This window comes from Ambystoma mexicanum, chromosome 1q, assembly GCF_040938575.1.
Source record: "Ambystoma mexicanum isolate Mex_15411 chromosome 1q, UKY_AmexF1_1, whole genome shotgun sequence".
Lineage (NCBI taxonomy): Eukaryota > Metazoa > Chordata > Amphibia > Caudata > Ambystomatidae > Ambystoma > Ambystoma mexicanum.
Window position 1 is genome coordinate 931,085,826 of NC_090922.1, and position 24,252 is coordinate 931,110,077.

At 46.3% G+C, this 24,252-nt stretch overlaps 1 protein-coding gene across 1 annotated transcript in view; it reads left to right on the forward strand.

Annotated features, from left to right (window-relative positions):
- Positions 1–24,252, forward strand: part of DBT (dihydrolipoamide branched chain transacylase E2) — a 490,460-nt gene that overhangs the window by 371,782 nt on the left and 94,426 nt on the right. The window contains exons 6-8 of the mRNA XM_069641585.1: positions 9,633–9,876; positions 12,842–13,008; positions 20,701–20,778. Of these exons, the coding sequence (XP_069497686.1) occupies positions 9,633–9,876; positions 12,842–13,008; positions 20,701–20,778 (489 nt within the window). The remainder of the gene's footprint in view (positions 1–9,632; positions 9,877–12,841; positions 13,009–20,700; positions 20,779–24,252) is intronic.

Consider the following 24,252-nt stretch of genomic DNA (forward strand, 5'->3'; position numbering starts at 1 on the left):
CGGACCAAGTTCTGTCCAAGAGGACAAATTGCTCGATTCCTTGGGCAAGAAGATTTTTGCCAATTCGGCGCTGCAATTGCGTCGGGTCAACGCATAGCTCATCCTGGCGGCAGCGAATATGAAATTGTGGAGAGATTTGGCTGACTTACAGGAGTTCATTCCTGTCGACGGGTTAGAAGACTTGAAAGGTGGCTTGTCAGATGCTAGAGTGTTGGCGCAGGATATGCTGGAGGCTGCTGCGCATCATGTTGATGCCTCGGCTCGTGGCCTCATGCTGGGGGTGGACCGCTCTTGTCAGGCTTGGCTTCATGCAACAAAGTTTTCGAAGGAGGTCCAAGATAAAGTTCTGGACCTGCCTTTTGATGGCAAAGAGTTGTTTCATTCTTCAACCGATGACGAGCTCACCAAGACTAAGGTGAGCACGCAAACTGCCAAGTCTGTCACTGCTCGTGAAGGCCCCAGTCAAAGGTCTGAGATCTGGGTCCCTGTCTCGATCCTCTTCAGGCTTTAGAGGGTTCCAAGATCGCAGGACTGATCCTCTGCTGGGTAAATCCCGCCAGAGGCAGCCACGTGGCCGGTTTTTCTCTCTGTCGTCAGCATCTTCTTCAGGGACAGGTAGTCTCTCTGCCGAAAAGTCTGCAAAATGATATTTTATGGCGCTCGCACGAGACTCCGGTTGGAGGACGAATCTCGTCTCATCTGGTGGCGTGGCAAATAGTCACTGACGACCGGTGGGTTTTGTCCATCGCTCGGGCGGGCTTCCACTTGACCCTACCCCACCCTTCAATTCTCCCTTTCAGTTGTCGGGGACACCCACCCTCAGAGCAAAGGTCCAGAAGCTTCTATATCTCAGGGCTATATAACCTGTTCCCCTAGTGGAGTGTGTGGAGGGCTTCTACTCTCTTCTGTTTACGGTGCCAAAACCCGACCAGGCTGCCCTGCGCACCATTCTAGACCTTTCCCAGTTCAACATTTCTCTTCCCCAAGAGAAATTCAAGACGATTCCTGCCAAATAAAGTCCTCTCTTCAGAAGGGCGACTGGCTCAGCATTGCAGACCTTCAGGATGTGTATATGCATATCCTGATCTGGAGCCCGCATCGGAAATATATGCGGTTCTCCCTGGGAGAGGAGCACTATCAGTTTCAAGTGCTCCCTTTTGGTCTCAGCTCTGCGTGTCTTCACAAAGATGTCGGTCATTGGGTTTTTTTTAAAAAAAAAAAATTTTTTAAGGCTACATGGTATTCATGTGTATCTTCTGCGCAGTGCCTGTCTGGTGAAAGCCTCGAGCAATCTTCAGTCTCTCCTTCAGCTCCTATTCAGTCTTGGGCTGTCAGTGAACTGGCAGAAATCCTCCATGACGATATCTCAGGACCTGATATTCCTGGGTTCCGTTGGAACACGATCGACTGCAGGGTGTACTTGGCGGTGGACTGGATGGCGGATCTGTTAACCACGTGTCAAGTCTTCATTCAGTCGGAGAGCATGTCCGCCTGGTGGTTCCAGAGGCTTCTGGGCCTCATGGCCTCCTGCGTGCTTGCTCTTCCCCTGGTGCGTCTCAAGATGCGACTAACGCAGTTGGCTCTTCGGAGCTCCTTGCTCCAGGCGGTGGACCCAGACACCAAAATTATCCCGGTTCCACCCTACATGACAGATCTCCTTTGGTGGTCTTCTTCCAGCAATCTGTTGGTGGGTGCACCCTTTCAGGACCCCTTCCTTCAGGTGAACATTACGACAGACTCCTCCCTTATCGGGTGGGGCGCTGTTAGGGGAGCACTAAAGAAGAATAGGACTACAGGTATATGCAATAAATCCCCTTTGGTATCAGTCTGTACTACACAGATTTAGTTGGTAGCTGTGGATGAGCAGCCAGACTTATCTCAAGAGGGAGATGAGCAGTATTCAGGGTTTACACAATAGGGCTTCAGAACTATGGAGCAAGGAAACACTGAGCAAAGCTTTGTATTAAAAAGAATATATATTTATTTTATACACTCTAAAGTTCAACACAAAAATCACTATTATCAAGCAAGTTAAAACAGCCAAGAAAAGTATACACAACTCCTATTTAAATTGTAGACCAGTTTGAGCAAGAGTGAAAACTGAGCAAAATGGCACAGTGTAAACCAAGCAGGAATGGCACTCTAACAATTTCTCAAGAGGGAGGGAAAGGACACGTTATATAGCTTTAGACTCTGTAACACACCAGCAAGACTTCCCAAGTAGATTGTGAACAAGTTAGGCAAGGCAGTACTTCAGCATAAGCAATACTTGGGTCAAAACTGAGCAAAATGGCACTTCAAAATATTAAAAAGGAGGAAGAAAAAGATGGTAAGAAGAGTTGGGTGCACCGACACATTTCTAGGTGAGAAGCATTAGCCATAGTCAATAGGCCTGTGCCAGAGTCAGTGGTACAAGGCAAAGTGGCCAGGATTAAAATGTTCTAGTAGCTGCAGTCAAGTCTTTGTTTAACAATTTGAAAAGGTGGTTGCAGAAGGTAAAAGATAATGTTAGATGATAGGGGCGGCCAACCCAGTAGGTAAGTAAAGAATTTAAAACACCTTTAGCCCTACCCTACGAAACGGGGGGCCTGGCGGAACAATGTACCTTGAAAGTGGAAGAGGCTCCTGCGGTGGTGGTAGTTCCTCCAGTTCGGGAGATCCAGCAGAGGAAGAGGCTCTCGTCATGGAGGAAGGTTCGAGTTACTGCACTGCCCAGGGATGAAGCCAGCCGTGGTGCTGCCAAAACGAATAAAAGATATGCTCCTTTAAATCGCGGTCGTGGTGGACGGGTGCCTGGCTATCCGGTCTCCGAGTGCAGGGCACTGTCGATTCGACCAAGGCAGGTCCTGGAAGGAGATTGGTGAACTGGTTGGCCCCACCAGCTCAAGGGAAGAAGACTCTTGCAGGCGAAGATCTTCTTGAGTCGTTGGAGAAAAGTGGTGAGGATCTGCTGTAGGGCTTCACCAGTGGTTCAGTCGTTGCAGATGTCGTCAGCTTCTCTCCTCTTTGGGTTTCTAGTTCCAGTGGTGACGTCTTGTCCTCCAGTCCTCAGGACCCTGCTTTTATGCAGCAAGACCCCCATTCATACAGCCTAGCAGTCACACACACACCCCCCAGCCTATCAGGGCAGAGTGCGACTTGGGTTGCGGAGGCAACCCTGTCCAGGGTGCCTATTCCCCCTCCCACACATCCTGTCTACCCAAGACTCAGTGGCGCCGAGAAGAGAGCATCTGTGCAGAAGCCCGCCAAAAGGGCTAACAAAGGATCCCCGACCTGGGTTAGGATTTCAGAGAAAGACACGAGAAAGAAATATTATTAATGTTCTGGCAACAAAAAAACACTGGATTAAAGTTAATAATAAAATAAACCGGTGGTTTGTTAGTCTGTCAGTAAAAGTGGTAGCCTCGAACAATGGGAAAATCCCATAGGGAAATATTTGCGGTCGAATATTTATGGTAGTAACCACTGCCACCAGCCAGAAACTTTGGAGCGAGGGACTGGACGGTACCCTCTCGAAAATGAACACTAGGGAAAAACTATTAAGCCTTTCCAGTACTTCCATAGTAAGATGGGTTGTACTGGTTTTGTTCAGAAGTATTGACTAGTAAAGTCAATGGGGACTTTACATGCCCTGGGAGACAGTAGTCAGTCCCAGGGTATGGAGTCTGTTTGGGGGTCACTGTGACACCCCTGTGTTACTGCACTGAGGGTGCTGTGTAACACACATGTGAAAAGATGATACCTAGGAGGGTGAGAAAAACCCCATAGACCATAAGCACAAAAAATAGCCTAAAACACACATCAGCAATCTGTCTAAGAGTGTGAAAAATAATCTCACTCTTAGTAGGAGAAAGAAATAAACCCTTCAAATCCAGCAAAGCTGCTGGCGGACTCTATAGGTAAGGGAAATTAGCCTTAGAAGAGAATTCTCCCTAAAAGGCGCAACGATGGATCATCTTCAGGTTTTCGACCTGTGGTCTCCGCAGGACATACAATTTCGCATAAATTCTCTGGAACCTCTGGCGATTCTCCTGGCGCTCAAAGCTTTCAAGCCAGTGATTGTGAACAAGGTAGTCCGCATCCGCACGGACAATGCGGTATCCATGTTTTACGTCAACAAGCAGGCGGGTACCAGATCACCTCCCCTTGTAGATCTAGCCATTCAGATTTCGGAATGGGCCATTCAACACAGTGTTTGGCTGTTGGCGGTACACATTCCAGTCCAGCTGAATGTAACGGCAGACTGTCTAAGCCAGCGAGCGGTGGTCAGCTACGAGTGGTAATTGAACACGAAGATCCTCTCTGTACTTTTTCACCATTGGGGTACTCCAGAAGTGGACCTCTTTGCGACGTCATTGAACAGGAAATTTCCTCTTTATGCTTCCAGGAACGGGCTTGGAGCCTCTTCCCTGGTGGATGCTCTTGAGATTCTGTGGCACATGAGGACCTACGCCTTCCCGCCTCTTACTCTGATTCACTGGGCGCTATGCAAGCTCAGGAACACATTGAATTGCACTCTCCTGTTCACAGCTCCGTGGTGGTCAGCCAGATTCTGGTTTTCAGAGCTTCAGCATCTGTCAGTCTGCTCACCGATCAGGCTTCCGCTGATTCCCAACCTGCTTCACCAGAGCGATCAGCAGATATGGCACCCCTCCCCACAATCATTCAGCTTGGAGGCCTGGTGCCTGAGTTCAAATCTTTACAGATTTTCAATTTGTCCGTGGATAATATGCATATTATCCAAGTGGCTAGAAAACCTTCGACCAGGTCTCAGTATAGGAGCAAATGGCTCAGTTTCTGTCACTGGTGTTTAGCAAAAAAGCTGGACCCCAGAGAAGCTGCTATCGACACGGTGCTGTCTTTCATTTCTCATCTGGCAGCTTCAGGCTTGCATGTTTTGTCTTGTAGGACTTATTTGTCAGCTATTGCCGCCTACCTGTCCACGGACTCTTGCGCTTTTTCTTTGACAAACCCTGTCATTAAAAGGCCCTTTGCAGGTTTGTTGCATCTGTATCCACCTGTGCGAAGCCCGCATCCTAAGTGGGATCTGAATGTGGTCCTTACTGCTTTGTCATAAACCCTTCGAACCCATGGCTACGGCAGACTTGAAATTATTTTAATGGAAAATGGCCTTTCTGATTGCTGTTACTTGGGCAAGGCGTCTAAGCGAGCTTCAGGCCTTACCTTTCACAAGGATAAGGTTGTCCTCCGGACCAATCCCTCTTTCCTTCCAAAGGTGGTATCTGATTTTCATCTTAACCGGTCTATTTCCTTATCAGTTTTCTTCCCAGAACCGACTTCAGATGCAGAGAGGGTTCTGCTTAATTTGGATGTAAGGCAAGCTTTTTATTTGGACAGAACATCTAATCTTCGGAGCTCTTACCAGCTCCTGCTGACCTTCGGAGACCCAAAAGGAAAGCCGGCCTCGAAAGCAACTATCTCACGATAGATTGCTTCCTGTATCTCCTGAAGCATATTCCATTCAGGGCCTTCAACCTCCAAAGGGAATTCATGCCCATCATGTGTGGGACAAGACAGCTGCCACTGCCTTCCAAAAATATGTTCCCTGGGAAACCATTGCCAAGGCAGCCCCGTCAGCTTTTGTGAAGCATTACTGCTTAGACCTGAGCTGATGGGCAAGCTGTTCTTAAAAACCTCTTTCCGTAAAAGAGTTCCATCCACCTGTTATCCTGTAAGGAGTGCTTGGTAATTTCCCAAAAGTATGGAGGAAAGGGGACGGGACATAGGAGTATAATACAGTTACTCACCATAGTGACTACCTTACTCCTAGTCCATAGTCCCCTTTCCTCCATACGCCCACAGTCCCCTCTTAGAAGTATCCTCTATTATTGCTTAAATGGTCTCAGACCTGGCGATAGAAAAGGACTGAAGGGCGATGCGTGTGGCAGAGCTAAGGAGGGCAGTGTTATGGCCGCGTGCAGTACCCCGCGTAAAAAGAGGACACATTTTTCAATTTGATGCTTTTGTTTTTTTTACAAAAGTGCTCCGATCCCGTCCCACAGGACGGAATGTCCCAAAAGTATGGAGGAAAGGGGATTATGGACTAGGAGTAAGGTAGTCACTACGGTGAGTAACTTTATTATTTTCTCTCACAATGAGCTGTCTGTGAGAAAGTGTTCATGTCAGGAAGGTGGAGGGGGGGTTGAGTTCCTAATTATCCTACCTAGTAGGATGGGGAACCGATGTTTCAGAGAAGGGGATACCGCGTCTCACCATCTGGTGTCCCACCCCCCCCCCCCCGTGCACCCCTCATCCAGGTGATCCTCCCGCACTGGTCCACCCCTAGGAACTGTATCCAAAAGCGATGGCTGTGTCCTGGTCACCTGGATGACAGATCCCCAGGGACTAGCGGATGAAGCACCTTCTGGTTTCTCGCAGAGGGCAGCTAGGGAGGCCATCAGCGATAGGTTGCAGTGAGAATAGCCGGTTTATATAACACTTCATGCCTAATTCCTGCAGCTTTTAGATCTCTAATTGTCACTATTACCCTCTTTGATGGTACTCAATTTATTGACCTGGGAAGGATGCACTTATTGTGATTCTTTCTCCCAGCTCACTCTCCTTACGCCTGCTGTCCTCTCTCGTCCATTTAGTTTTATCCAAAATCATTCTTTGTCTACTACTTCTCGCAATCTAGGCCTAATTTCTAACCCATCTCTAGCTTTCTCCAGTTTTTTCTATTCTTGCTTGGTCTTGCCACCATCAGCTTCATAATGTTTGTACATCTTGGCAATTGTTCTTCTGTTCTTGTGGGGCTGCCCGTCTATGCTCTTGGTCCCCTTCAATCTATTTTTAACTCTCTTCACGTGTTTTGCTCGCTTCCTCCTCATTCTTTTATTACACCATCTCTTACCTCTGTCGATTGACTTCCTTTCACTGCTCGCCTCCAGTTTTGCTTTCTCTGTATTGCGTTCAAGTGTATCCACGGTCTTGCTCGACCTTACTTCTCTTCCTTTGTGTCAGTTTATGTTCCATCTCAGACGCTTCGTTCTTCATCTCAATTTCTACTGGCCATGCCTCATCCTCCTTGTGCACAATCTCGTTTTTTTTAATTCACCCTCTTGGCTCCTAAGCTTTGCTTTGCCTTTCCTTTTTCTGTTCGTTATTCTCTGTTGGCCACTTTTTGTTCCTCTCTTATAAACTATCTTCTTGACTGAATACTTTTTTTTTTTAATAGTAGTAGTATTATTATTTTTTTTTTTAATAGCTGATCAATTTAGTAAATTCTTCCAAAATGATGTACGTCCCTTTGGTAAAAGTGCTTTTATACATTCATATAAATAAATGCATGGGGGGTGGGGGGGTGGTGGAGGGAAGTAGACAGTTACCCCATAAGACCCCAAGTAACATGATACTGTTTCTTGCTGCAATATCGGGCCTTCTGCATCTGGGTTAAGAGGCGACTGAGAGATCAACAGATACAACCAACTGCCACTGGCTGCACTCCATAACACTGCAGCTGGAGCTTAGTGATCTTTGTTGGTATGCTACCTCCAGGTAACAAGGAGCTGATGCAACCTGTCTGGCTCTCATGGTGGTACAGAAAGATGGTCCGGTGGAGTGATTGTTAGTCTTGTGCTGTGCACTGCTCAGCCAGGATATTGCAGGAACCTTAAAGAGATACCAATGCATTGATTTGCTCTTTCAAGAAAACCAAAAAGTGATCGATCCGATTTCTTCACCCACTACTTTATAACCACTTTGACTTCCACTGGGTAACATTCCAATGCATTGTTTTAAGCCATTTTCTCCAATTAAATAGGCCAGCCACATACAAATCGGCCCTGAATCTTCCACCAAAAATAAGTCTGGTTATAGATGCAAGGACAGATCCCTTCTACATTGGAATACGTGCAACCTCTGATAGGCTGTGCCTTTTTTGGGCCTCTCGTGAGATGAAGCTTGAAAAGCAAGGTAACCAAAACAATATCTGCAGAGATACTTCGATTGTGGCGACGAGTCGATATTTAGGGTGATATGTATTACATGAACATTGATATCATTTAGTATTTTTATTGCTACGTTATTGTTTCTTGGTTTCAATTCTGAGATTCAGGAGTTCAGCATTAAAGTTGACTTAACACTTTATCCCATTACATGCAAAACTGTTAGGGGATAGAAAAGATTTTGATATGAACATGTTAACTCCTCAAACCCCTTTCACTGGTGATGACATGAAGCCATCGCCTCCTGGCCCTGTCCCTTTATCGAACTAGCATATTTCCAACCTCTTTGAGGAGCATTTAATCAACTATCAATTGTACGAAGCACTTGACTCCGACTCCTCGAGGAATAGACAAATGGGCTGAGTTCCATAACCTCTTCATTCATTGCAGGACTGATTGTGTGGCCTCCCACATGGTTTAAAATGTAAGTGTTCTCGTCATGCAGAAGCCTGTGCCTGGATGACTCTCATACAGAAGCTCAATCAACACCATTTTAATTCTCTTGGCCTACTCTTAGTAAATGTGTTTCAGGGCCCAGAACTGGACACAGCTCTGATATTTTCATTGACATCGTTCAAGCCAGAGGAACCTGGACTAAAGACATTGGCATTCCTTGTCCTTCCTGGAAATTCCACTGTTATAGAATGGGACTTAATAAAACAACCAACTGTTATTTTGGTCATGGGTAAGACAGACCTCTGACCAGCAAACCAGGATCCAGTCCTACCAATATTGCTGCAGGGTACATATTTGAACTGTAGTTGAGCAATCACTGTTGTCTGCATGCCACCTTTATCTCTGCACATTAGGATTGTACAGTGAGGAATTGGGCTTACTATTAAACTGGCCTGCATACAGCATCCGCTGAGAAGTAGGGGTTCCCCACAGCCTTTTTGTGTGCCTGCTTTTGGACTGCCAAATTATCCTTCACAGCCAATGCTGGCACATATTCCTGCTACTTACTGACGTCATTTCAGACCAATGGAACAAGTGCACTGAGTGAGGTGCTGCCAATTTGGTACCATATTTGGAATCTTTATCAGTTCTGTGGAATCTGGTGGTGCAAAGCAGCTTGAACAGCTTCAATCTTATCTTCGGCATCAATAGAAGCGCATTTAGTTCCTCTCCAGGATGCCCAAAACCCCTGAATGAGGCATCAAACTGCTGCTCCTTTTCATGTTCCCCTTTTCTTCATGTCCCCCTTTGTTAATGGCTGAATACAGTTTGAAATCCAGGTGACCCTATTCAAAACATGCATCAATCATGTTTGGAACTACAAGAGAAATTAACCTATTCGAGGAAAAATGGCTGCACTTCTTCAGTTGATGCAGTCGAACTTCCTTGACCATCTGTAAACTTAAGGGGTAGATTGGGGTGGCTCAGCATTCACCACAGCCGGTCCTTAAACCCAGCCACACACTGCTTTCATTACCACGTCGCACCCTTTAAATTAAAGTTCTCGCACCCTTTAAATTAAAGTTCTGAAAGGTTGAGTTTTTTCTGAAATAGTCTTTCTTCTCCTTCTGTTGATAACTACGACTTGTACCTAAATGCAAGATTCACAAATCCATTCTTTATCGTGATGTATTTGAAACATTAATCAAGTAATAACTCGAACAGTTGTTTGATTCTATTTGGATTATATGTTGCATTTTATTTTTTCAGATTAAGCTTAGTGAAATTGTTGCAACAGGAAAAGATGGGCGAATCCTTAAAGAGGACATCTTGAACTTTCTTGCTAAGCAGACAGGCGCTATTTTGCCTCCTTCACCTCAACTTGAGATCATCCCACCCGGACCAAAGCTAGCGACTGTTCCCATCACCCCAAAGGACAATGTGCCTGTTATTTCCATGCCACTTTCAAAACCGGCCACGTTCCTAGAGAAAGACCGAACAGAGCCCCTTAAAGGTAAATATGAGCGCCATTGTGACTGCTGATGGAAATCAAACTATTGCATTCACGGCTAAATCTTCTTCAAAAGGAACATGGTCATTCAAACATAGTTTGTCTAATACCTTTGAAACCTATTCTGAGAAGATCAAGTATAAATTGTGGTGAATGAAAGGGGGATTGTTTATTGCTTCTCCCTGCTTGAGCAGGTATATGCAAGTAACTAGATATGTTTTGTTGCTTATTGTGGACATAATCTGAAAGATGAACTCAACTTTGAATGCCATTAGCTTTCTTTCAAAGATAAAAGTTTTATTTTATTGCTACATGTTCTGGGTTTTCCAGCATCCTTGCGGGATTGAAACAGTCGCCAGAATGTAATGCAGTGTAGAGGTACAACCGGTTATATCTCTTTTTTTACCTATGGTGCACATTAATTGAACTAAGCATTTGTAGTACTATTATGAGACTCAAGATGGATACTGTACTTCAGTATTCATGTTTTCCTATTGTAGCGTTTTTGTTTTCAGTAAGCATACAAGATTCATATAATGCAAGTTATTCCAGTGGCACCTTGGGTGGTGAGGGTGGATGAACTGGGTATATTACAGGGCAACAGTAGCATGGGACATGCTTTGTTGCTGATTGCCTCCAAGGGAGACCAATTGTCAGATATGGTGTACATTACTGAGTTTAGAAGGGCTGATCAGGGTTTGGACCTGTCTGGTGCAAAGTAAACAGTTTAGAGCCTCTGGATCCTGGAAACCCACACAGAAGAGCACACGATTCTGTTTCTCAATGTTCCTGATGAAAGAAATATCCTCCAGTCGTATTTTTGCAAGAGGACTATAGTCGATCACAAGCCCCGTGGAAATTGGGCATCTATGTCAATTCAATGATTGCTGTCTTTTGGGTGTATCAGCAGACTTGGCTATATAGTCCTAGAACAGGGGTCTGCAATTTATGGCTCACCCGATGTTTGGTTCTACAACTCCTATGAGCCATAGTCTGCGTAGTCAGTGGTAAGCGATCGCAGGAGTCTTAGTTTAAAACATCTCGAGTGATCAAGGTCGTTGACCCCTGTCCTAGATTGTACAAATGCGAGAATGGGATGTCATGGCCATAGTTTCATCATATACCAGAAGTGTTTTGATGTCCATCAAGTGACTAGAGTGCTGATGAAAGGTGGCAGAGCTGTTGCAAATTGTCATAGTGCTGGGCTACTTCAAAGAAAGTGATCGGTTTAGAAAGGATGCAAGCTTTGGGATGGAGATGTGAAGTATCCACTGATGTTGAATCGAGAAGGGTCTTCCGGTGCACACTCAGCGTTCTTCAAAACAATTGCTTGAAATGAATACTGCTTAACTGTCTGATGAGGACATGAATTACACAAGTTGAACGATGTTGCCAGTTCTCTTACTGCAGTGGTTATCGCTAGATTTATAAATATATGCAATTGGAGTATACAGGTATAGTCTCATCATGGGAGGAAGTAAATTAACATTTGGCATAAATTCTACAGTGGCGATTAATCCCCTGCCCTAGTAGTCTTTGCTGCTTCTAGCTGCACAGATGACATTTTTGTCTCTGCGATTGGTGTGTGCCAAAGTTGGCCATGGAATGAAAAGAAGGGAGGCATCTAATGATTATAAGAACGGACTGAAAGATTAGGCTGCTTAGTGCTGGAGGAGAAGATGGCAGCTATTCCTTATGGAGTGAATTTGATTACAACTGATTGGGCCCGATACATGGAAGTGTTTTTATAATGGTGCAATTACCATAGGAAAACGTTCCATGAATCAGGCCCATTGTCGGGGTTGAGACAGCCTTGTGGTTAACATCTTTATGAAATTGTCTCCCTCACCATTGACTGTTCAAAGAATATATGCAGAAGTGACTCGCATTGAGATGAAAAAGGCTGTTAGTTGCATGCCTAACAAGGATTTCTCTGACTGCAACAGTCATCAGTGGAATGTATAAACGAGCATGTAACTGGCCTGGGTATCGGATGCATGCATGGTGTAAACTGGCTGGCAGGAGGGATTAGGGACTTTTATTATTTGCATATTTATTGAATATTCCTTGTGCATTGATATAATTGATCTGCCGCACAATACATTTATGCATAAACAGTTATTCCAAACGATCCTTCACACAAACAAGGCATTGTTTCAAATTACAAACTGCATTTTTGGAAATGTAATAGTTTTATGAGCTTGTGCCAGTTATCCCTTGAAGTTATCCTTATCTGGCATTCACAGTACTTAAAACCAGAAGCCTACGTACAGGTTTAAGAACTAAACCACGTTACTGCTGACGTCAAGTTTATTATTCTCACGATTCTAAATACCTTCACTCCGGTTTAGGGATTACACGTTTATTAAATTCCTAATCTGATTAAATAACATGCTTTCTTGCTTATCTAATTACCCAGAACTGTTCGAATGGCAGGCATGCAAAGTATTCAACTATGAACATGTTTTTACTATGTTATACAAACGATTTCCATACAACAAAAATGTTCACACAATTATATATTTGTCGTTTCTTTCCATTCATCCATAAGTGCAGTAATTCAGTGTATTTGGTTAAAAGCTTTTATTTTAATTTCTACTGCTGTATGAGCAGTGGCCAAAGGCTATCCATGTGTAAAAGCAAACATGGAATGGAATGCTGTTTCTTCTGTTTGTTGGCTATAGGAGTATTAATGATCTTAAAATACAGAAGTACACTTGGCTTCAATGTCTCTTTGTTCTGTTAATCATTTTGAGTAAATGTGGTGATTGCACTTGACCACCACTGGAGATGTTCATTTCTGTAAGATTCGAGTGCTCAACAATCGGTTTAAAAAAGGTCTATTCATGTTCACCGATGTTGCAATGGAAGTGTTGAACCCTTTCCCACCAAATGACATCAGCCCTATCTGCCTGAACCAGCGCACACAAAGTGAATGCACGGCTTAAGCAATTTGTGTGTCTTGTAGGCTTCCACAAAGCAATGGTGAAGACGATGAGTGCTGCTTTGAAGATTCCGCACTTTGGTTATTGTGATGAGATCGACCTGACTCGGTTAGTCCAGCTAAGGAAGGAACTGAAGCCTGTTGCTGAAACTCGTGGGATTAAGTTATCGTTTATGCCGTTCTTTTTAAAGGTAAGAATACAAATCTAGACGCTTCCACGCAGTCTGCCAAACATTACAACTATAATATTTACCTTTTGCATAGTGCAAACTACTACTTGAATTGGCTCTTGAAAGTAGGTTTTATTATTGCCCATCAGGGGCCAAATTATAGAAATGTTGCACTGCTGCAAGTGCATAGTTGCACGTTATTGGGACTAGAACAGTGCGCACTGGTGCCAATATGCATTGAAAAAGCATGGGTTGTTTTTTGCCCTAGTGCGTATACAGTGCAGAATTGCACTTGGTGCAAAGGTCTTCCAATATGGCACAATCATTTTTGCTCTAGGGCAAACTGCCCTGGTGCTAAATACTGCACCAGTGGAAAGTTTGTGATCTGGCACCCTGAATGTTATTAAATGTATCCACCTCGGAATGATGAAGGGATGAGTCAGCCATGCTGAGATTAAAGCAATGACCTCAGTTTGTGAGCCCAAAAGTCTATGCTACCGTACCAGCAAGATGTTGCAAGTGTTTTTGACTTTCACCTTTCTTGATTAGCTATTTTTTTTCCTGATGAGCCCTCCTCTGAAGCCTCATTAGGTATATATAGTGGTTGCCCCTGAAAGACCACAAGTCCCTCTGTTCAAGATGCCCCAAGATAGCACTTTTTCCTGTGCTGGTCTCCTGATCTCTGAGGGCTACAATTTCCATAATCAGTGGTGACACCTTTAAGAATGGTATTTGGGTTCAATCCTGATTCCACATGTCCGACACAGCACAGGAAGAACCTAAAAAAAAGCGAGAGATTGCCAGCCCCCTGTGATTGGGTGGCTGCAAAAAGTTTGGAAGATTGTAAACCTGTGATTGGTAGGTGAGCTACCCTGTCTTCTCACAATATTCCCTGTGGTAAGTCAGAATCAGGAGACCGAAAACTGTTTGTGCTTCGTAACATTGGCTTTATTAAAGTACCAATACCCTACCTTGTCCCTACATCTAAATCCACTATGCTAAGGAAAAAGAAAGAGTTCAAAAAGGTGCTGGTCAGGATGTCTCATAAAAGAAAATCATTCCGCCGTCTAGAAAACTGTCCTAGCCTCACTTCAAACTATAAGGAAACAAAATAATCGCACTCAAACAGAAAGACATCATTACGGTCTTCTACCCCAATGATGGAAGGGTGGCTGGTTTCTAAACCCCCCCTCGACCCTCCTGAAAGAGACTGTGTTGTAGAAGGAGCATGTCGCCTGAGGATCAGTTCAGGTCAGGCCACCAGCAAATGTCTTTAGGCTTCGTGCCAAGTTTACAGTTCCCAATGAAGTATCAACAAAAAATGCTCCTAGCACAATTTGAATCCAGTCATCTACAAAAGTTCTCATGTTCCCCCTGGAAAGCTGTGGCTTCTTTGCCCCTATGCGGAACCCCTTTGATTCCAATCCCACCTTGGGGTTTCGGGTTACACACCCCTTCTTGGGTTTCTCTTGGCTTACTCTGGGCCCTTCTGACTCTCTGACCGCCCTGAGGCCTCAGGTTGCCTCCACACCTTCCACATTGCTCCAAGGAAAAACTGTGTGCCTCTTCTGTGTTTGGTGCTCGGTCGGTAAGGCTCTCTGTTTGGCCGACACGACTTCCATCCTAAGGCTCCATCCAGTGGTTGTGCGTCTGTAGGAGTCATGGCTCCTCCTACTGCAGTTCTGCATGTTCTCGTACTTTGCGTCATGGGTATCCTTTAGTTGCTGCTCGAGCATTGCTTTCTGTGGGAGAGCCTCCAGGACGAGGTTCTTGGCCAGAGAGACAAGTTTTCTGCAGTCTCCTCCACTCGCCACGCTGGGAGTGTAGGCTGCGCCCCTGCCACAACTCCCCATAGAAGGTCCCTCAGTTTGTCTCATCCTGGGGGCGCCCTTGCACTCTGCAGCTCTGCTAGCATCTTTATTTCATCTGGTGCTGTTGCATTTCTTCTGTCCAGTGAGTGCATGGTATTTCATCCCATTTTCCACCATGCGTATACAATGGTGCCTGAAAGGGGTTCGGAACTACGGCAGCCGTCGGTACACAAGAGGTAAATCATTCCACACACTAACTCTCATGTAACGCACAAAATGATGGGGAAACCTGGGATTAGGGAGGATGATGTTCCTCCCTATTTAGGGATGGCTTGTATGCAAAATGGGTAGTCCACCCTTAGTAGGATCCCACTTGCCCCATCACCTTCCTAGTCCCAAAGAGGTTGGCTTCTCCTTCCGAAGAGGGACGAATTCCTTGGATTCTCCAGCATGGGGTCTGGCATGGATTCACATGCTCATGAATATTCCCCGTCGTCAGGCTGGGAATCCTCGGTAAAGAAAAAACCAGTATCAGTTTCGTTTCTGATCTGTCTTTCGTAGTAATAACCAATCACTGGTCTCTGCGTCATACTGACCACAGCCAATGACTGCCCTCTACCTAAGCACCGCCTCTGGCAGCCATCTTCAGATTTTTACCGCACGTTCATGTGTTGGGATCCTCGTGCTATTGCTCTCGAGCGTTAGTGCTATTTTTTCGCGCTTTTTCACAAAAACTTCGATTCTTTCGGTCAAAAGAGCCTCAAGCTCCACCGATCCTACATCCGATCAACGGGGACCCGTGTCGGATTCATCTTGCCCCTCAAGGGTGAAGATTTCGTCGAGCTACACTTCGGAGGACTCCAGAAGCTTCTCAGGCCCGGTCTCGGAGATGGCCCAGGAGAAGGGAAGCTCGACGCCCGGAAAGCTGTTCAGGGCCTGCCCTGGATGCCAGCTGCAGAACGTCTTCAAGGAGGACGAACACTCTTTCTGCCTTTACTGCCTTCATGGGGACAAGACGCACGTGGAGAAGGACTGTGCGTTTTGCGGCAACATGTCGGAACGGACCATGAAGGACCGCCATCAACGTCTCGCCAGCTGGCTGGAGGGTAAGAGCCCGTCTGGCGAGAAGAAGAAGAAATCTGAGCGGTCTTCTAAGACCTTTGAGGGCGCCCCGGCGACGGGGGCCCAACATAAGGCCAAGCACCGCGAGTCCGCTGGCACCGGGAGCGCCGAACGGTCGGGCTCTACGGGCGCCAGGCAGGGCGCACCCTCCCCGGCACCATCAACCACGAGCCAACGCTCTGGGTCGGGTAAGAGGAAGGCCGAGCACCCGGCGAAGCTCCTGGAGAGACCCCGGTCGAGCTCTAAGGCAGAGGAGGAGCGTGGCAGTGCCCCCTCCCTCAAGGATAAGGCGGTGAGCGCACCTAAGGTGGTGAAGGCCTTGATCCATTCGACCAAGCCCTCTATCGAAACGGTCGCGGCGGCCCTGGCCCAGCCTGTGGAGGCTGCACCAGTGGCGGCGGCCTCGGGGCCCAGAATCTCCCTGCCTCCTCGGAGGGAGTCTTCTTTCGTGCCCATCGATAGGACCCCCGTGAAACCCTCCGTGGGGAAGAAGGGGGGGCAGGGCGTCGTCGTAGATTCGGCCTCAACCTCAGAAGAGGAACTGATCGAGGTCTTAAGCCACGGCCTAGGCGTGGAACAAGACCAGCCCGTCGGAATGGGCCCCGACGCAGGTGACGACGACGACATCGTCGAGGATACCGACGGGGCCCCTGCTCGCCCGTCGGATTCCCCTCTGCCAGCGCCGCAAGACAACTCAGCGGCCATTTTGTTGGCTATACAGTCCTTATGCTCCGAGATAAGGACGAGACTACCGTTACCGACGGAGGAACCTCTCCCGTCGGGGGATCCAGAACCGGGACCTTCTGGTGTTCCCCCTACCAAGAAAAGAAGGATCCATGGAGGATGCCTACTTCCACATTCCCATCCTAAAGGGGCACCGAAAATTCCTCAGATTCGTGGTCCAAGGGCGTCATTACCAGTTCAAAGCCCTTCCCTTCGGACTGCGGTCGGCACCCAGGGTTTTCACCAAGTGCCTCGCACCGGTGGCGGCGCAGCTGCGCCGCGAGGGGATTCACGTCTACCCCTACCTGGACGACTGGCTCATCCGCGCCAAGACGAGGGAGCTCGCCGTGGTCCACACGGCATGGACCGTCCAACTCCTCACGGACCTGGGATTCTCCGTGAACTACGCCAAATCCCACCTGGTGCCCGCGCAAGTCGCACTGTTTCTGGGAGCGAGGCTCGACACAGTGTCCCTTCTGGCCTCCCCGTCGGAGGAGAGGACCAGGACCATCTTGGGCAAGGTGCAACGGATGTTGGTGGCCGACGCGGCCAAGGTGAGGTCCATCAAGTCCCTCCTCGGGATGATGTCTTCCTGCATCTACCTCATTCCCATGTGCAGGCTCCGGATGCGCCCGTTGCAAGAGTTCCTGGATGCGCGCTGGATCCAGACGACGGGCAGCTTCGAGGAAAGGATCAAGCTCGACGAGAGTTTCCGACGAGCGATACGGTGGTGGGGCACCCGCGCGCATCTGACGGCGGGCATGGACTTCCAGACCCCAGCCCACCAGGTGACTGTGACCACGGATGCCTCCCTAGAAGGGTGGGGAGCGCACACCGAAAATCTGCACGCAAGGGGACTCTGGCTCCCGACGGAGAAGTCCCTGCATATCAACGTCCTGGAGCTCCGTGCAGTGTTTTGGGCCCTCAGGTCCTTCCTTCCGTCCCTCAAGGGCAAGGTGGTGAGGATCTTCACCGACAACACCACCACCATGTTTTACATCAGGAAACAGGGCGGAACCAGGTCCCCAGCGCTGTCCAAGGAGGCGCAGGACCTGTGGCATTGGGCCGTCGCCCAAGGGATTCTTCTGGTGCCGTTTCATCTGGCAGGGATAAAAAACACCATCGCCGACTCACTCAGCAGGGAGCTGCGCTCGTGCCACGAGTGGGAACTACGGCAGGATCTGGTGGATCGCCTCTTCCGACGGTGGGGCACACCCCAGATCGACCTGTTCGCGACGGCGACGAACACCAAGTGCCGGAGGTTCGCCAGCAGGTTTCCCCAGACGAGGAGCATGGGCGATGCTTTCTCGTTCCCCTGGGAGGGCCTGTTCCTCTACGCGTTCCCTCCCTTGCCTCTGCTAATCCGGCTCGTCAACCAGCTCAAGAGGTCACGGTGCAGGATGATCCTCGTCGCACCTGCGTGGCCGAGGCAGATATGGTTCCCGGACCTTCTGGACTTGTCGGCGTCCCCGCCAATCAAGCTGCCGGCGGACGCGGATCTACTCTCCAGGGAAGGAGGCGCCATCCTCCACCACGACCCGAAGTCGCTGAACTTGCAGGCCTGGCTCCTGCAGCGCTAGAGTTTGGAGGATACGACATACCGGCCGATTGCAGAGAGGTTCTTGCAAAGGCCAGGGCGTCCTCGACTCTTAAATGCTACGGACACAAATGGAAGAGGTTCTCTGTCTGGTGCCACGCACAGAAGATTAACCCTCTACGTATTACGGCTCCCCAAGTGCTGCCGTACCTGCTGACGCTGGCCAAAGCTGGTCTGGCACACGCGTCCATCAAGATTCATCTTGCTGCGATCTCCCGATACACCAGAACCACGGGCCGGACGTCCTTGTGGTCTCATCGTCTGGTGAAAGAGTTCATGAAGGGACTGTTCAGATCGTTCCCGCCGGTGAAGGCTCCGGCCCCGGCGTGGGAGCTCAACGTGGTGCTGACCAAACTCATGGGACCTCCGTTCGAGCCTCTGCACTCGGCCCCGTTGAAGTTTCTATCGTGGAAAACAGCTTTTCTCGTGGCCATCACCTCCGCACGACGAGTGGGAGAGATCCAGGCCCTTTCCTGCAAGGCCCCGTACTTGACTTTCCACGACACGAGGGTAGTGCTCAGGACGCACCCCTCCTTCATGCCCAAGGTACCGTCGGACTTTCATCTCAACGAACCCTTGGTGTTACCTGTGTTCTTCCCGTCGCCTTCGTCGCCGGCTGAGAGGACTTTGCACTCGCTGGATGTAGCTAGAGCGCTGAAGTTCTACGTGGACCGCACGAAAGGTTTTCGGAAGACGTCACAACTCTTTGTGAACTTTGGACCTGTCAATCAGGGGAAGGCTCTCTCGAAGGCTTCCATCTCCAGATGGCTCTCCGGCTGTATCATGTACTGTCACCGGTTGGCAAACCGACCGCTGCCTGGCCGTCCGAGAGCCCATTCCACCAGAGCGATCGCAGCTACCACGGCGTTCCTATCTGGTGTGCCCCTGCTGGACATATGCAGGGCTGCTACGTGGAGGTCGACGCACACCTTCACGAAATTCTACTGCGTCGACCGGGATTCCAGGGAGGAGTCCAGGGTCGGCCAAGCAGTGCTGCGCAACCTGTTCGCCTGAGGTGAGCCTGGTGAGGAGGTAAGATGCTTAATGTTGAGTTGATGTGATGCTTAATGTTGAGCCTTTGCCACCTCCCGTGGTTGTGCATGTGTGTACTGCTATGTATTCTTTATTCATGAGCATGTGAATCCATGCCAGACCCCATGCTGGAGAAGGAACAAGTTACTTACCTGTAACTGTTGTTCTCCAGCATGGGTCTGGCATGGATTCACATGCGAACCCTCCCGCCTACCCCTCTGCGGCTCTTCACTTGGTCATACTGCCACTTCACGTGCTTCCAAATCTGAAGATGGCTGCCAGAGGCGGTGCTTAGGTAGAGGGCAGTCATTGGCTGTGGTCAGTATGACGCAGAGACCAGTGATTGGTTATTACTACGAAAGACAGATCAGAAACGAAACTGATACTGGTTTTTTCTTTACCGAGGATTCCCAGCCTGACGACGGGGAATATTCATGAGCATGTGAATCCATGCCAGACCCATGCTGGAGAACAACAGTTACAGGTAAGTAACTTGTTCCTTAGCCATAGTTCGAGGTTCTGCATTTATACATTGTCAAAATTGTAAATGAGTCTCGAAGCACAGGAGATGCCCAAACAAAGAGAAAATGTGAGGCCACTTTGCTGGTTCCTGCATTCTTCCAAGAACCTTTCTGATGGCCAAGGTCTGCCTGCTATCTTTGGGTGAATGATACTGACGCGAAGTCCTGTCTTTAACATTGGGTACTGTACTTAACAATGGGGACCATGCTGTGTCTTGCTCAGTCAATCTGAAGCTGGTTAGTATTTTCCAATATTTCACCTGAGAGTAAATCCGTGTTGAGCCAATAAAAGTCCTAAGGTACCCCCGGAGTACAAACAGTCGATCTTATAAGGTCTCAGTTGACCTTTCGCTCTGCAGTTGGCCCTAGCAAATAAGGACAGGACCAAAGAATGCTCAATCCGGACTTGTGACTCCGTGAATGGGTACACACACAGCGGGTCGAGATGGGACTAGTTTTCTTTTTCCTCTTGATTGTGCTCAAGTATATTTTACATTTGTTCCTTCCAATGCAATAGACGTGTCAAGTACATGTTAATCGTGCCTTTCACATCCGCAGCAGTTTTCACAATTTGTAATTACATATTCTGTGACTGTTTAATTAGCGAATCCATAGATGGTGGCAGTGTCTGTTATTAATTCACAGTTCATAACATGTTACTAAGCTAACACATGATTTTCTCAGTGCAAAAAAACTGCTCTTTTTCAAGAATAATATTTACAAGCCACACATTTACGCGGACTCATGTGGACATTAGTTTTGTGAAAATGCACTCTCATTGTAAGGGCATTAGCCACTCCTCTAGCTGTATAGATATGTTGTACTTTTAATAGGAAATGTGAATAATGATTTATACATCCTGTGAGTTTGTCAATCATTGATAATGTTTTCCCCATCATGTTTGCAGGCGGCATCGCTAGGGCTTCTTCATTACCCTGTCCTTAACGCATCTGTGGATGAAAACTGTCAAAATATCACATACAAGGTTTGTGTAATAATGAAAACCCAAATTCAGAATATAATCATCATAGGCATTTGTATTGCTGTCTACTTAATGTTTCTATCATTAACTTTGGTATAGATTGGAATTCTAGTTATATCCGCCTATCGTTTTATAGGTTATTTATTAGTGGCAGTCCTGTTTATAGTTTGTGATCAATCATTGAGTCCTAATATGATTGATATTATGATCAACTTCACTCCATAACTGTATGCACCACAGCGACCACATCTGCCTATTTGTTGCACATTTTGCTTTAGATGCACTAACCTGTCTGGTGCTGTTAAGCATGATGACAATCCACATTGATGTTTTCCCAATATGCCGTGTTTTGAAATTTGCAGTTAGGTCCTCAGGAGAGAAGATCGAACCGAGGATTAATGTTGAAAGTGTCTGCAACCAAGTTTCTATTTCACTACACTAAAACACACCATTTTGGAAATGTTTTTGAAATATTTTCAGTAAGGAAACGTGTATACATTTTTGTGGACAATGTTTCATGAAGTGTGAAGATACGTTATTAGTGTTGCCTGTTTCTGTGCTTGTTAAGCATTAATGGCATTTTGTGGTGTTACTCCCAATACCATCAAGTGAAGTATTTAACATTTTGATGAATATCAAAGTGATTATTATATACATGTGGATAACATTGGTGCAGTATACCATTGTCAGTAAAATGCATTATAAAACTAAAGGAACTATAGTTGAGTACGTTTTGTAAAATTAATAATTGTATCGCGGTCAGATGCTCCGTTCATAATGTTAAATGGGTAATTTTATCTAGCGGAGAAAATGGTAGATCTTCTGCGCACCATTAACCCTATTCCCCTCGTAGCCCTTCGCCGGAGATCATAGAAAACCACCTCATACAGTTTTTCCCAATGTCAGACCCTCTTTTGAGTGACTCCAGGATATTTCTAGACCTATACTGTAGTCTGAGGGTCCAGCTAGGCAACCCTTCCACATTCACAGCAACTGTCGTCGTAATCCTGCATTGCAAAAATACTATTTTTCTCAGACTTCTTCCCACCAGTCATATTATCTGATCACTATCCAATCCTCCACACTCTCCTCTCCCACCAAACCACCTCACTCCACCAACTCCTCATGGTACTGATCCTCCAAGAGAAATACTTAAGACAAATTAAAATAGTTAACTACACCTATAACTCAAACTATATATGCAAAGGACAGCTCACTCACTTGGAGAAATTGTTGATTTGTATGCATCGATCATAAAAAGAACTTCCAGACCACCCTCAGTGATTCGGGTAAATGACTTGGTGATACCCTTCAGTAGGATCTGCAGCAAGTTATAGACAGTGGGGCACAAGTCTACGGATCCAGCCTGCAGATTGGCTCTGACGGCAGCCTGCACTGCTATTAACCCTACTGACTGAAGTTTGTAGTTAGAAACATATTAATTTGAAATTCAAATGGAAAAATTAAGGGTCTGAAAAAAATCATTGAAGGTTCATTTGTTTGAAAATAGTGGTAATTGGCAGTGGGGGTGGGCTGTATTGGAATTATGTGGTGAGGGGTTCAATTGATATTTAAGTGAAGAAAAAAGGCCCTTTTTTGTAGTGAAATTAAGAGTCTCACATGCGCCGCTGCAGTCTTTTTTGTAAGGATAATAAATATGCTTCTTGTACTCAAAGATGATTTACTGTTTTATTAAATTCTTAAGGAATTATTCTTCATTAAAATATATTTTTAATGGTTTATGATAATTTGTTTTGGTTAATTCTACCTTTTTTAATTTGTTTTATATTCATTACATTCTGAAACATGTCTGCTGCATTGTTAGTGTGCTTTTCTGTAAAATATGGGCAATAGTTAGCTGGAGCGTGCTGTGCCTCTGTTATTTCTGTAATGGGCAGTGTTCACGTTTGCTTATAAAGGCTGGCGTTTTGCGTGATTATCACTTTTTTCTTAATTACTTAAACATTGACCTTTCTTTGTGTATTTCTTTGATTCTTTTTTTCCTTCTTCACTGCTGGTGTTTTGTTATTTGTTATCAGTTTATGTACTAATTGTGTCAACCTATGGTAGGCCCACCATGCAACATACAGTTGTATTTCTGAATGTGGGCATATGTGGGTGCTGCATAGTTTTGATGCAGGTTTAGCTGAATGGGTGATTGCTCTTTCAATGACAACATGGGGATATTACTTTCAGTAAGTGAACCTCCGGGTCATGCAGTGAATTTGCAAAACTATACAGTAAGATTCAATGTATAGGACCATGAGACCTTCTCATTCATAAGGTCTGGTAAGGGTTTCATATGAGATGTGGGGCTGCTTAAAATCCCAATTATAGTAAACATCCTTTTCTTTACCTGTTTCCAGTTTAGTTGATTCTCAATTCATGGTTGTAATGCTGCAGCATTTCATTGTAGTGAATGCTATTGATGTTCAGCCTGTTCAGTTCAAACTAATCCGTTCGCTGCTGTTAAACAAGCCCAATCCTTAATTTTACTAGTCTGTTGCAGCATCCTTCACCCCTCAAATCAAGGAAGTTTCTACACTCTTTCCTTCCAAATATTTTAGACCAAAGTTGTAATACCATTTAATCAAAAAGCACTACCTTGCCAGTCAGTTCAATGCAGCTGAATACACTAGTGCACACCCACCCACATTCAACTTTCATCAGGTCAGTGAAGCTCCAACTCGCTGTGGCTCATTAAAGATTGCCCGGTCTGGAAAAAATGCTGGGAAAAATGCAGGTAATTCATCCACCGGCATTTACTCCGGACTGGGGAAACACAAGTTTACTGGTGGGGACAGTGATCTACTGGCAGGCCTGACCTGATGGTAGTTCTGGCCCCTACCGGCAAATAAATGCCAGAATCACCAACACTGGTACTAACCGTGCCGGTAATTTCGACAATCCCATCCCATTGAGTCCTTTGGGACTCCATGGAATGGGAACTTCCCGACGTTTCCACCACACGTAATATCGGGCGGCGGAAAAGGTAATAGTTTTGCTGGTATCTCGCGGTAATTACTAGCGGGATACCAGCAACACTGTAATGATGGCCACTGACTACTTAAATTCTTAAGAATGCCTAGAGAAAAAGCTTATAAAAAAAAATAACAATTTTTGTTTTTGATTGTGTTGCACTTATGTTTTGTAAAGATTCGTAATAAACAATACACCAAAACAAAAAAGGCACTATTGGTGTTCAGCTGTTGCAGTCACTCATGCTGATATACTGGCCCGTCCTACTGTGATCATTAACATTTAGTTACACTGCCTCTGTGCTTAAAACGACCTTCGAGAGATCAGGACCTTTTGGTTCTCCAGATGTTTTGGACTACAACTCCCTCCAGCCTTAGATTTGTTAGATGATGTTGAGGGATCATGGAAGTTGTAGTCTACAACATCTGGAGAACTGCCGAAAAGTTAATAAGAAGCCTACTGTTTAAAAGTAATCCTTATATCTCAAAATTCTGTCTT